Genomic DNA, 14,740 nt, shown 5'->3' with positions numbered 1-14,740 from the left:
AAAAAAAAAAAAAAAGAAGAAAAAAGAGCACTGGTTCATGACTGTCAGTTCAGTTCTAGGGATCTGATACACTCTTCTGTCTAACATGGGCACCACTTACGTGGTGCACAAACATATATTGCAGGGAAAACACTTATACACATAAAATAAGAGCGCATTCTGCTTCTTAGGGAACCTGCGTTCAGTTTCCAGCCATTCTACACTCAGCGAGATAGAAACAGGACTTGATTTGTATCTTGTTGGTGTAACTCAGAAGTGGGAGCGTGGATGGAAAACAAATGGGGGCTCTGGGGGGTAGCAGCACTGCTTGCAGTCTTGAGGCCTAAATGTATTAAATTACATGAAATAAGTTGTGTGTTGACTGAGGAAATTCTTTGTTTGTTTTGTTTTGTTTTTGTTTTTTTTTTTTTGAGACAGGGTTTCTCTGTATATCCCTGGCTGTCCTGGAACTCACTGTAGACCAGGTTGGCCTCGAACTCAGAAATCCGCCTGCCTCTGCCTCCCAAGTGCTGGGATTAAAGGTGTGCGCCACCACGCCTGGCTTGAGGAAATTCTTTGATGTTAAGTTTTTTTTTGTTCTTTTCCTTTAAAAACATTAAAAACAATTTTTTCTTAAAAATTTATTGTTTTGAGACAAGGTCACACTCATGTAGCCTAGGCTGGCCTTAAACTCGCCTTCAACTTGTAAATGTTCTATTAGGATTGTAAGTTCACACTCCCACCTTTCTTGCTTGTTTCAAAAGATGGAAGTTTCTGCAGGATGTATGTAAATGAATAGTCTTCTCTGTTTTCTAGGACTTACAGTTCCTGTCCAGACACAGGTTAATGATAAAACTTGTTTCCTAGTAAATCATTCCTGGAGCATTGGGACTCAAGGGTTTTGCACCAGATCATTCCAAATGGGATTGTTTACCCTCCTCTAAGGTGCTTGGGCCTTTTGCAGATATTTGCTACAGATCTGTGCCCTCTACTCCCCCAGAGACAGGGTTTCTCTGGGTAGCTTTTCCTGGAACTTACTCTGTAGATTAGGCTGGCCTCAGAATCAGAGGTCTGTGTAACTCTGCCTCCTGAGTGTGCGTCACCACTGCCAGGATTCCCTGATGATTTTTGAAAGTACTGCTATGATATGAATATGTCTCTTCAACAATGCTGCCCGTGTGAGAAAAGAGAGCCAGGACCCTGCTGCACTGTGGTGAGCCCAGGTGAAGGGGCTGATGAGGGGAACTGGCTTCCTTACAGACAGCATAGAGTTTGGGTTTGTCAGCTTCCACAAGTGCAACTTCTTTATAAATCACCCAGCTCCTGGCTTACTGTTACAACGGTGCAGATCAGTACTGACAGTAGGCTCCCTTCATTTTTGGTTGCCCCTTGTGTAATAAATCACATCTATCTGTTGACTTAGTTCCATATACAAGCTCCTAAACTTGTGGGATTTCCTGAGTGTTTAGGCCTTACTTTATACACTACGATGTCTGAAATCCTGGTACTCCCAAGTGCTAGAACTGATGGGGGGTGTGTATGTACAGATGAAACAAATCTCTTAGCTAGGAGTTTATCCTGTTATTCAGGTCCATTTTATAAGGAGCCCCCAAGAATGAGATGACTTATTTGAGACCCAGAATAGCCTCAGGCTAGAGCTTGGTAACTAATAAGTTGTCAGAGGATAGAAACTTAGGGTACCAGGGAGAGGAGGGAGTTGGAGTTTGGGCTATTAAAAATATAAGAAAATGTCACCATAGCCAGCTTTGACCAGAATGTTGATGGAGTTTTGGAGTTGGCAACAGGAAGGCGGTATTCTCAGCCCTTGCTTGGTGTATGCTTCCATGCGGCTGCTTCTGAACAGCATTAGAAACTAAGCAACATGTGTTCTTGAGTTTTGAACTCTAGCAAAGTATTGAATCAGAGGGGGTTGCAGAGACTTGAGCTTTTCTTTCTTGGTTTTGTGTTTAAGTTTGTAATGGAGCAGAAGTGTGGATAGCCTGTGTACTCTGCTTGTGGCTGGTGTGTGTGATGTGTAGCATCCTTGTGGGTTTCAGCCTTGAATTTATGGGATTTGGTACTAATCTTAGGAGATATTGTGGGAATATTGGATTCTTGGACTTCCCTGGTTGATTTTGGAAAATTGGTAGTTAGTGTAGGAAAAACTCTACATTTGGCATCAGGATGTGATACTGGGAAGAAGACAACATGACCTCAAACTGTTTATGTAAGACACCAGAAAAGATATGGGTAGCATTAAGCTTCATCACATAAATTGGGACAGGCTCAGATCTGAATACAAGATTGGCCTAGACAAAGGGAACTGCCCATAGCTGAGCTCTGTGCTATTTAGTAGGCTAGGCTTAGAAGCTCACACTGTTGTCCAGTGTCCAGGCTTGACTTGAACTCACAGCAACATTCCCGCCTTAGTGACTTCGAACTGCAGGGATTCTAGGTGTGAGCCACTCACTATTCCTGGCTTCTGGGTGTTATCAGACAGTGAAGGGAGGAGGTCCAGCAAAAGACATTAGACTGGAACTGGAGTAGGTGCAGGATTTGCAGATCACAGAGGGCCCTGGGGCCTGTGCAATAGCAGAAGGGCTCTGGACTCTGCCCTTGTGAATTGGTGGTGTGCTTCATGTGGGCGAGGCTTACTTCTCTATGAGGCAATCTGAGAGGCTAATGAGGAAAATCATGTTTATTTCAAAGTTTGTGTTGTATAATCATGTTAGCTTTTTTTGTTTTTTGTTTTCTGTTTTTTTCGAGACAGGGTATCTCTGTGTAGCCCTGGCTGTCCTGGAACTCACTCTGTAGACCAGGCTGGCCTCAAACTCAGAAATCCACCTGTCTCTGCCTCCCCAAGTGCTGGGATCAAAGGCGTGCGCCACCACTGCCCGGTTCATGTTAGCTTATTGAGAGACTGTTGGTAGCATTAAACTATAAATCCACAATTAATTTCTGGGCTTTTTTTTTTTTTTGTCTGATTAATGTGGCACATTCTGCATTGAGGACAGGTTTATTTGTAGTGCTCTGGAGAGCTGTGTAGTGCTCTTGCTTCTAGAGAATATACATGTGTTATTTTGCTTTTGAGACTCACTACATAGCTTTGGCTGACCAGGAACTGGATCTGTGTGACGGGCTGACCTCAAACTTGCAACAGTTCTGCTCTGCCTCCTGAATTCTGGGATTGCAGGTATGCCCCATCATACCTGGCTTTTCAAAGTGGGTGTTACTAGTTTTAGAGAGGTCACACATAGCACAGGGTGCTCACAGGCTCCCTTGAACTGTAGCTGGAGGTGGCCCTGAACTCGTAAGAACTCCCACCTCTACTGGATTATAGGTGTATACCACCATGCACAGCTCCTTTTTCCTTTTTTGGATCTGTGTGTGGGGTAGTTTACATACAGTCTCAATGTAGCCCGAGCTGGCCTTGAAACTTGAAGCAATCCTTTGGCCTTTTTATTCTCTCCCCTTTGGTACTGGGGATCGGAACTAGGGCCTCTTACAAGCTCTGCTTCTGAGCTATACCCCCAGCTCCAAGTGAATTGATCAGGAGTGATTCCATTTCTTCCTTAGTTGCATCATCAAATAGTATCATGTTAGCTGGAACACAGAACAACTCAGTAATTATTACTGTACTTAGTAAGGTTTTAGTGGCCACAGGATTTGTTTCTTCAGCCTCTCCAGCACATCCTTCTTTCCAGTCATTTGTGGTTGTCCTTTGCCCTCTTTCTGTTCTGTGTACTACCAGTTATTTCTTTTTTTTTGTTAGGGATTCTCTTTGTAGTCCTGGTTGCCGTCCAATTTGATGTGTGGAACAGGTTAGCTCAAAAGGATTTTTCTAGAGGGCATATGAACCTGTGAGTCAAAATAGAGAAGTAATCTTGGGCCCAGAATGAGGCCCATACACACTCTTACTCTGCCAAAGAAAGCACCAGGGGCCAGTGAGATAGGAGGGGCTTGCTGCCAAGCCTGGCAACCTGAGATCAATCGCCAGGGCCCAAATGATGGAAAGAGAGAACCCAACTATTACAAATTGTCCTGACTTCTGTATGTATATATACTGTGTATGCATAGGTGCCCACACAAACACTGTATAAATAGAACGCAAGTAAGTACCATGGGGTGGGAAGCAGAGGCAGTCTGCAGTAAAGGGTGCCCCTGTTCTAGAACATAGCCTTCAAATTAGATCCAGGAGAGGTGAAAGTCAGACTAGTGTAGCACAAACTCATGTTGGGGATTACTTGTAGTCTGTCTGCATGGCTCTTACTTTGTAGCACAAACTGACCTCCAGCTTGGTAGTCCTCCTGCCTTAGCCTCCTGAATAACTGGGATTATGGGTGTGTACTACCATACCCTGCTGAAAAATACACGTGTATACACACAAACATTTGGCAGTATTGGGGATTGAACCTAGAGCCTTACGATTTTATAAGCACACTTCCACTGATCTATAGCACCAGCCCTTAACTATCTTAGTAGATGCATTCAGCAGACCAAACTGAAGGCAAGCCACAGATGGAACAGTACAGAGAGTTCATTTATTTTTGTGGTGTTGGAGAACCAAAGTGTGCCCTGAGAGTTCCATTTTTTATATTTTTTGTATCTTAGAATCTTCAGACATAAGAAGGAATTTTCATGAAAACATGATATTTTTAATCTTTCTCACTGTCAGGTTATCAAATCTGATAAAAATAATCATGTATTAAGCCATGAATCAGAACCAGGCACACAGCAAAGACATCTGTGTGGCTTTCTCATACTACCCTGAGCAGTGTTAGTAATTCAGTCACAGAATTACGCAAAGTTGCTCTGTTACCATATTGAAGACTTTCAGTCAAACATGTAAGATTGCTGAAATGGGGCTGGCGAGATGGCTCAGCAGGTAAGAGCACTGACTGCTCTTCCGAAGGTCCTGAGTTCAGATCCCAGCAACCACATGGTGGCTCACAACCACCTGTAATGAGATCAACGCCCTCTGCTGGTGTGTCTGAAGACAGCTACAGTGTACTTAATAATAATAAATAAATCTTAAAAAAAAAAAAAAAGAATGCTGAAGTGAAGAAATATTTCCAGTATAAACTAGACAGAACTGTTAAGTAAGGGTTCAGTCTCCTCAAGTATGTTCTCAGAGTGGTGATTGTTTTTCTGAGCTTCAGAAATAAAACAATCTGCAGAGTAGAATGAAGTTTTCATCACATTTGGTGCATGGGAAATAGCGTGCAGCGTCTGCCACTCTAATGGCGCTTTCTCAGGAAGCCACGGGACAGCATACACTGGGTACTTCCATGGCTGAAATGCACTCATTGTTGCCATCTGTATTGGTTGTTAATATACTGAAAAACTTCTTTAACTTTTTATTTTCTGTAAAGTTCTTCAAGGAGGCTCCGTTTGTGAAAATTGGCAGTCAGATTTTCTAATGCTAATGAATTCAATAACTCAGCAGGAAAATTCTGGAACATTCTGCTCTGTCTTGCACCTGCAGTGGAGTTCAAGGGCAATTTCTCTGACTTAGTGTTTGTACATGTTAGGAAGTTCTTTCTGATAACCAGGACAGAAAGCTCCTCAAATCCAAGGTATGTTCCCCACACAGGAAAATAGTCTCCATTATCATAACTCTCTATAGTCTTGCTGAAAAATATTTTGGCTACTCGGGAATAACCTGAATGTGTTAGGTTAGCACCTCCTCCAGGAAAGAGGTAATTCTAAAAAGTCATCATACTCAGAATCCCTAAGATCGAGCCTCATGGGCACCTATAGACAAGATACTTCACATAGGATACAGCAGTGTAGTATTTTCCCAACTTCGCCATGTTCCCATAACATTTTTGCAGTATCACTGTGATGATGGGCCTCTTGGAACCATCTAGTGTCTGGACAGCCCGAGGCTTGCAAGCCCGCACAGCAGCAAACCCAACACGCCCAATCATGATCGGGCCTCTGGCCCCACTTTAAAAGGTTCTGCAAGGGGGCGTGGTAGAAAGTTCATTTTAAATGTATGTTAATGCTGTACTTCTATAGTGTAAAGATTTGTGTGAGTACTTGAAAGGTAGATCCCTTTAGAGAGTGAAATGTAACCAGAAATTAATTATTCTGTTTTCAAAACTTGCTAATCTGATTTCTGGTATAAATGCAGAGCAGTAAGCAGAAATGTGAATTTTATAGAACCCCAGGGCCATGTGATCCTAAATGTGGGAATAGCTTGAGTTTAAGCCCATGACTGTAAGCCTAGCAACCAGGAGGCTGAGGCAGGGGCAGGGCCTCCAGTTTTATGCCAGCTTAAACAGGATCCCCATCTTGGCCTCTCGTAAATCACACATTTGTAGAATACCTGCATGGAATAAAGGAATGGCAAGACATGCAGTATAGTGTTTTCAGCCGCAGGAACCTAAGAGAGGCCAGTAGACCAGAAATGCATGTGTGTGAAGTGACATTAAAGTAGGGCCTAGAGTGATGGCTCATATACCATCGTGTTTGGTATTTCCTGGGAATGTGAATGGGCAGGTCTGTCTATCTGTCTATATCTTTGTTTATTCATTGATTGATTGATTGGAACAAGTACTTACTGTGTGGTCCTGGCTAGCCTTGAACCCAGAGTACTGGGATTAAGTCATCAAGCCCCATGAGTGGACAGATTCTTTTTTTTTTTTTTAAAAGATTTATTTATTTATTATATGTAAGTACACTGTAGTTGTCTTCAGACACTCCAGAAGAGGGTGTCAGATCTTGTTACGGGTGGTTATGAGCCACCATGTGGTTGCTGGGATTTGAACTCCGGACCTTCAGAAGAACAGTCGGGTGCTCTTACCCACTGAGCCATCTCACCAGCCACGAGTGGACAGATTCCTAACTGCCCTTTTTTGTTCTCTTCAGGCTCCTGGGTAGAACTGCACTTCAGCAATGGCAATGGGAGCAGCGTTCCAGCCTCCGTCTCTATTTATAATGGCGACATGGAAAAAATACTGTTGGATGCCCAGCATGAATCTGGACGAAGTAGCTCCAAGAGTTCTCACTGTGACAGGTAGGTTTTCTGGGTATCTCTTACAGTGTTGATGTTCCTAGTAGATGGATAATCACAATTGTGCATGTTTTTTGTGGGTGGGTTACCAGGTCTGAGGCCACATTTGGGAGTAACTCCATTATACAAGAAACTCTAGAGTCTCCTGGGAGGAAGTGATCCAGGGCTCAAGTCTAGAGGGATTATATTAAACCTAGAGACAAATAACAAAGTCTGCCCCCCTTTTGAAGCTGTTCACTGTGAGCACCAAGTCTGAACAGTTTTGTTCATGTCCCCAGCTGGCTTCTGTTCCTAGGCAGCACTACTAGGGAGCAAATCCAAGGTATGTGGCTGAGAGTCAGTGTCAAAGGTCAGATGCTTCCAAGGGTTATGCTACAGATCATGCAGGAGGGTGGGGCTTCCCTAGGGAACTGTCTACCTGACTCCTATGTGATCAGCTCAAAAGACTGAGAAATTGTTTGACACTGGTCTGGTGATAGGCAAAAGGGAAGAGACATGCTTTGGAGAGTCCTCTATCGCCCCCTTAATGAGGTAAGAGCCCCTTGGAATTTATGCTTCTTATGACACAATTGACATGCTGCTCCGTTTTATCCATTTCTTAATCAAGCCCACCTCGCTCCCAGACACCACAAGATACCAACAGAGCTGAAATAGACACCCACAGCTTTGGCGAGAAAAACAGCACTCTGGTAAGCCATAGATAGGAACATGCTATAAGACTCAGCACATTGTGAGTCTGGTAACTGACTCCTAGACTTGCAACATATGCGAGTCTTTGTTCTCTCTTAGGTTTTGAGGAAGGGTATCTCATGCATGCAGCTCGCCAGTGTGGCTAGATCAGCTAGTGAGTTCCAGTGATCCTCCTACTTCTGCTCCAGGCCTGGGGATTACAGAAGTCACTCACTTTGCCTGGCGTTTTACATGAGCATTGGATCTGTGGTTTTTAAAGATTTTATTTATGTTTATGTGTGTGTTTGAGAGAATGGCAAATATATGGAGGCATTTTAAACCCCCCCCCTTTTTTTTTTTTGGTTTTTATTTAGACAGGGAATTCTCCCTATTCACCCTGTCTAGCCTGGAACTTGCTATATAGACCAGGCTGGTCTTGAACTCACAGAAAACCTCCTGCCTCTGTTCCCTGAGTGCTGTGATTAACAACGTGTGCCAACTTGTCCACTGGTGGTGGGGGTCCTAATGCTTATGCAGCAGACACTTCATTTACTGAGCCATCTTCCCATCCACCACTTTCCCTTCATAGAATTTCTAAAAAATGTAAATTGTGTGTCTGTTTGTCTGTATGCTATGTGCACATGAGTCCTGGTGTCCAGAAGCCAAAGGCACTGGATCCCCTGGAATTAGAATTACATGTAGCCGTCCACCAACAGATCTGGGTTGTGGGAACTAATTTGGGTTCTCTGAAAGAGCAGCAAGCACTCTTAACCCCTTGGCCATCTCTCCAGTCCCAGACAGCTCATTTAAAAATATATCTTGTAGAAATTAATTGAGGAATCTACTTTGCCTAGTGCTAAGGTGGTTACAAATATGTACAGCTACGCCTGGCTTATGTAGTGAGTGTGGGGCTAGAGCCCAGTATTCTGGGCAAGCATTCTGTAAACTGAGCTATACCCCAGTCCATGAGCTCACTTTTCTAATATTAACTCAGTAGAAACTAAAGAGCACCTTTAGCATTGTTGTGAGATCAGAGTCTGTCTTAGTCAGTGTTCTATTGCTGTGAAGAGACACTATGACCATAGTAACTCTTAAAGAAAATATCTAATTGGAACTTGTTTATAGTTTCAGAGGTTTAGTCCATTCTCATCATGGTAGGAAACATGGCAGACATGGTACTGGGGAAGTAGCTGAAAGTTCTACATCTGGATTTGTAGGCAGCAGGAAGAGGAAGAGCTTGGTTTGGGCTTTTGAAACCTCTAAACCCATACAACCAATGAGACACTTTCTTCAACAAGGCCACACCTCCTAATCCCTCCCAAGTAGTGGCATTCCTAGGTGATTAAACATAGAAGCCTTTAAGTCTATGGGGCCATTCTGTGATTTATCTGTAGGGACCCATCAAGGGCTCCAAACAGCATCCCTATCTGGCACTGATACCTCAAGTACCAATGGTCTTCTGGGTCATATAGTCCAAGTTGTAGAGCAGCCTGGACCTGTTGAAGAGCCTTGCTGCAGCCTCCACTCAAAGCTGGACCGGGGTAACCATATACCCAAGAGAGGAATGTGCCATTTCCAGAATTCTAATAGGCATGCTAAACATTGTGTTCTTTCTTGGTGCAGTTTCATCTTAGAAGGAATATCTCAAATGCTTCATACCACTGGACTTACACTTCACTGAGGTAGAAAGCCCTTGAATTATTTCTATTCTCTGTGCACATAGGTGTTACAAGTCCAAAGTAGTTAGTTACTACCTCCTGCTCACTTCATCCAGTCAGCATAATGTCATCAATATAGGTAATCAGTGTGCTATTTTGTAGAAGGGATAGATGATCAAGATCCCTTCAAATGAAGTCTGTTATTGGGCCTTAGTGGAAACTGAACATTTGACAATGGGCCACCAAGTTACCATGTCACCCAGGCTGCCTATCATGAGCTGGGTGTTATCTGACCCACCAAGTGATTGTGCACAGCAGCAATCCACTATCAAATGAAAGTGCTATCTATATATGTGATCAGGTCCAAGCAGGTCCTGAAGGCACAAGCAGGTTACTTGAAGAAGTTGCCAAATGCCCATGGTTTCTATTCCTATTACTATACCATCTGCTGCCCAGCATGCACCTAGAGCCTTAGGGGTGAGCCTTATCATTGGTTGATGGAGGAAGAGTGTAGTTCCTGGTTTACTGATGGTTCTGCACATTATCCAGGTACAGAAGTGGACAGCTGTGGCATTATATCCACTTTCTGAGACAACCCTGAAAACACACCAACAAAGAAAAACCTTCACAGTGAGCAGAACTTTGGGCAGTACATGTGGTCATAACATTTGTTTTGAATGAGAAATGGCCAGAGAATGTGGGATTGTTCACTGATTCATGAACTGTAGCTAATAGATTGCCTGGATAGTCAGGGATTTGGAAAGAGCATGACTTGAATATTGGTGAGAAAGAAATCTGGGGAAGAGCTATGTGGATCGATCTCTCCAAATGGACAAAGGATGCGAAGATACTTGTCCCATGTAAATACCAAAAGGTGACTTCTGCTGAGGCGTATAGTAGATAGGATGGCCCTTTCTGTGGAGAATCAGCTTCTTTTCCCAGCCATCCATGTCATTGTCCAATGGGCCATGAACAAAATGGCTATGGTAGAAGAGATAGGGTTATGTGTGAGCTCAATAACACGAACCGCTGTTCACCAAGACTTATCTGGCTACAGCTGCTGCTGGGTGCCAGATCTGCCAACAGCAGAGACTAATACTGAACCCCAAATATGGCACTGTTCTCTGGGGTGGCCATCCAGCGACCTAGTGGCAGGCTGACTACACTGAACCACTTTCTCCATGGAAGGGACAATGCTTTGTCCTTACTGGAGTAGATATTTATTCTAGTTGTTGATTTGTCTTACTTGCACAATGCATAATGCTTCTGCCAAAACCACTGTCCATGGACTTACAGACTTCCTTACCCACTGTATTCTACATAATATTGCTTCTGACCATGAAACTCACTTCACAGCCAGACAAGTGTGACAGTAGTCCCAGGATCATGGAATCCACTTGTATTACCATGTTCCCAACCATCATGAAGCAGCTGGCCTGAAAGAAAGATGGACTATAACTTTTGAAGACACAGTGCCAATTAGGCATCAGTAGCCTGGAGGGCTGGTACAAGGTTCCCTAAGAATGGTATACTTTTTAAATCAGCATCTAATATATGGTACAGTTTCTCTCATAACCAGGATCCATGGGTTCAAGAATCAAGGGGTAGAAAAAAGGAATAGTTCCTATGATCACACCTAGTGACCCACTAGGAAATTATTTGCTTTCTGTTCCCGTGACCTTTTTCTGCTTGCTTAGATGTGTGTGGGGCTGGTGAGATGGCTCAGTGGGTAAGAGCACCGGACTGTTCTTCTGAAGGTCCAGAGTTCAAATCCCAGCAACCACATGGTGGCTAACAACCATCCATAACAAGATCTGATGCCCTCTTCTGGAGTGTCTGAAGACAACTACAGTGTACTTACATATAATAAATAAATAAATCTTAAAAAAAAAAAAAAAAAAAAAAGAAGATGTGTGTGCGTGTGCATGTGTGCGTGTTGGGTGTGTGTGGGGGGAACTTATGCCAGGAGACAGAACAACCATTCCATTGGACTGGAAGCTCAGTTTCTGATGCCCTTAAATGAACAGGCTAAGAAAGGAATGACATTTAAGAGGGTGATTGATCCAGATTACCAAGGGGAAATTGGGTTGCTTCTCCACAATGGAGGTAAGAAAGATGATGTCTGGGGTCCAGGAGATCCTTTAGGGTGTCTCTTGGTGCTACCATGTCCTGTGATTAAAGTCCATGGGGAGCTCTAACAATCTAATCTAGGTAGGATGACAAAGGGCACAGATTGTTCAGGAATGAAGGCATGGGCCACTTCCCTCAGGAAAGGAACCAAGACCTACTGAAGTGCTTGCTGAAAGTGAAGGAAATATATACAGAATGGGTAGTAGAGGAAGGTAGTTATAAGTAATCAGCTGCTAGGGTCATGTGACCAGTTGTACAAATGAGGATTTTAATTGTGGAGTGTTTCTGTTGCATTTTGTTAAAAATGTGTTTATACAGATTTGTGTTTCCTTTACCCATGTAACGTAACATCATGTAATATAACATCAGTTAAGAGAATATCAATGGTTATCACATTTTAGTTTGAAATATTAAAAGAATAAATATCTCTGAAGGGACATTACCACCTAAATGTCTTAATTTGTAATGCATTTACAGTTGTGGGATAGTTAATGTCAGGTGGGGTTCTCTGTTGAGCTTACTGACTTTGTCTTTAGTGTGAATGTGGAAAGCTCACTTACTTTATTTAATATTTACTTTTCCTTAGTCTGAGGAAGATTATATTGAGAGAAGAAGAGAAGTTGAAAGTATCTTGAAGAAAAACTCAGATTGGATATGGGATTGGTCAAGTCGGCCCGAAAATATTCCCCCCAAGTAAGTCCGTTTTCAGTATTCTTAGTCAAGGTTTTTCCTTTGACAACGGGACACTGATTGGCAGTTTCTTTCCACCCTAGGGAGTTCCTTTTTAAACATCCGAAGCGCACAGCTACTCTGAGCATGAGAAACACAAGCGTTATGAAGAAAGGGGGCATTTTCTCAGCAGACTTTCTGAAGGTTTTCCTTCCATCTCTGTTACTGTCTCATCTGCTGGCCATTGGCTTGGGGTAAGTGATGTTTTCTATGAGAGTATGGACACCCTATGACAAGGTGGACCGTGGTGATTCTAGGCTCCAGCAATTTATTTCTACATTGTTTATGGAGGGAGAGATGATTTTAGGTTGGTGCATTTTCACAAACTTATTCCCAAGTCAAGTAAAAACCCTGTGCAGTAGAAGGTGCCTGTACCCACCGTGCCTTGCGCAGGGGTTCTCATGCCCGGTCTCTGTGCCACCTCTACAGTGGTGGATGATCTTGTCCCTTGGCCGTAATGGAATAATTAAGGCCTTTAAGTTTCTGCTTTTGGATCTAGTTTAGACTAAAATGGACCAGGGAGTACAGCTTTGGAGTCTCTGGATGGGACCAGTGCTAAAGAGCAGGTCACCAAAGGGACACTAGGGACTAGGACTCAAGTATTCTGTGCAGGCCTCGCAGGGATGAGATTGGGTTTCAGACCTTCCTGTGTCTACCTCCTGAGTGCTGAGATTACAGATGTCTGCCTACCCAGGGATACATAATATTATGGTCAAGCGCTCTACCAGCTGAGCTAAATCCCCAGCCCTTACTCTTCTTTAGGCCTATCCGTACCCTCTGTCCACGTTGGGGTAAGCTCAACCTCTATATGAAGACCCTCCATATGAAGATAGTGTTGTGTGGCTGCAGTCTATTGGAATGGCTGGGATGCCACTGTAGGCTTCTGGTGTGTGTTAGTTGGGGGTATGTTTGGGGCAGAAGGCTCTGAGGTCTGCATATTCTTTTCCCCAAAAGCTGTTCATGTGGCTGATGCCCAGTTTGTTTCATGTTTAATTTCTTGGGATGTTGTGGCTCTCATAGGTACATCCCAGTCTTCCCTGCCCTTAACTTCCTGCACTGCAGACCCTCTGTCCCTGTAGAGCTGCCTGTAGAAATGCAACGAAATAGCTGCCTGGGTGCCAGAGGCTCCTCTTAGCTTACTGGGCTGCACCCTACCTGCCTTTACCACTTCTCCATGTGTGGTTCTCTCCGGGCGATTGGTCTCATGGACAGGTGCATCCCCATCACCTGGAACCTTTTTCTCAGAACTAGCAAGCAACAGGGTTCAGTGGCAATTGGGACGCACAGGCAGGGGAATCTCTGAATTACAGGCCAGCTAGGGTGACCTGGCTATGGAGACCTGGTCTCAAAACACAAACTAGAACAGAACCATCAAAGGGAAAACCTGTGGACAGGGCCTAGGTGTCTGTGTTCAGTACAAGCTGAGTTTTCCCTTCAGGAAATCATTACTAGATATAGTCCTATCCCCTGTCTCAGTCCTTCATCCTTCCCAGGCTCGGAATGTGATGCCATCCCACCCAAGATCTCTTGGCAACTTCCAGTCTTTCATGAACACTACCCTCTTTAGTCCAGATAGCTCACTGCCCAGTCTTACTTCTTTCCTGGCTCCTTTCCTAGAGATCATCATTTTCAACCTTACTTAGATTGCAGAAAAAGGAGGCTTCATTACTTATTCCTTGGTTGGGCTTTGAGATTAGTGGTAATGAACTAACTGGATATGAAGCCAGCCTGCCTGCAGCTGTGTGGCTCATTTGACAACACAGAAGGGAATGCAAAGCTATATAGTGATAGAATGTGGGTTTGGTTTGTACTTAGATTTGAACCTGGGACCTTGTACATGGTAGACAGGTACTCTGTAATTGAGTTTTAACTCCTGTTGTTAATATATTAATATCTTTTTTTTTTTTTTGTACATTCAGTCTCTTACACCATTAGAATAATTGAAACAAATGAATTTAAATTTTAAGAAAAATTAGACCAATATGAAATACATACTAGATGACTAAGAACACTTGTTAAAGATTGCAGACATTTGGGCTGGAGAGATGGCTCAGTGGTTAGGAGCACTGCTTGCTCTTCTGGAGGACTTGGGTTTAATTCCCAGCACCTATATGGCAGCTTCAACTGTGTAACTCCAGTTCAAGAGGATCTGATACCTTCATACAGACATACATGTAGGCAAAACACCAATGCACATAAAAATAAAATAAAAATCATAAAAAAAGAGAAGATTACAGTCATACTTTATCAAGTATAAGGTGGCCAGTTCCCTTCCAAAAGGTGTAACCATGGTAGCCTGGCCCTTTGGAGCTCTGTAAAGTCACCTGAGAATTGTGAGACCTGATTGACTGCCATTCCTTTTCTGTCTAGGATCTACATTGGAAGGCGCCTGACAACTTCCACTAGCACCTTCTGATGAAGATTTGGATCTGACTTCTGTTCACACAGTGAGGATTCATGTCTGAGCTGTGACAGCTAATTGAAGAACTAGCATGATCCTTGGGTGTCTGCACTATGTGTGTTTATTTGTTCTGTAAATGCGGTGTTCCTGATTTAG

General features: G+C 43.4%; 1 protein-coding gene and 1 pseudogene across 1 annotated transcript in view; one reads left to right on the top strand and one right to left on the bottom strand.

The window, feature by feature from the left end:
- Bnip3 (BCL2 interacting protein 3) overlaps window positions 1-14,740 on the top strand; it is a 20,273-nt gene extending 5,533 nt beyond the window's left edge. Inside the window, exons 2-6 of the mRNA XM_021210334.1 lie at window positions 6,853-7,000; window positions 7,605-7,686; window positions 12,041-12,147; window positions 12,228-12,377; window positions 14,554-14,740. Coding sequence (XP_021065993.1) covers window positions 6,853-7,000; window positions 7,605-7,686; window positions 12,041-12,147; window positions 12,228-12,377; window positions 14,554-14,599 — 533 coding nt within the window. The 3' untranslated portion in view covers window positions 14,600-14,740. The remainder of the gene's footprint in view (window positions 1-6,852; window positions 7,001-7,604; window positions 7,687-12,040; window positions 12,148-12,227; window positions 12,378-14,553) is intronic.
- On the bottom strand, window positions 3,807-5,893 carry LOC110329161 (annotated as a pseudogene).

The sequence above is a fragment of the Mus pahari genome, chromosome 1 (genome assembly GCF_900095145.1).
Source record: "Mus pahari chromosome 1, PAHARI_EIJ_v1.1, whole genome shotgun sequence".
Taxonomy (NCBI): domain Eukaryota; kingdom Metazoa; phylum Chordata; class Mammalia; order Rodentia; family Muridae; genus Mus; species Mus pahari.
This window is presented reverse-complemented; position numbering and strand designations above follow the sequence as displayed.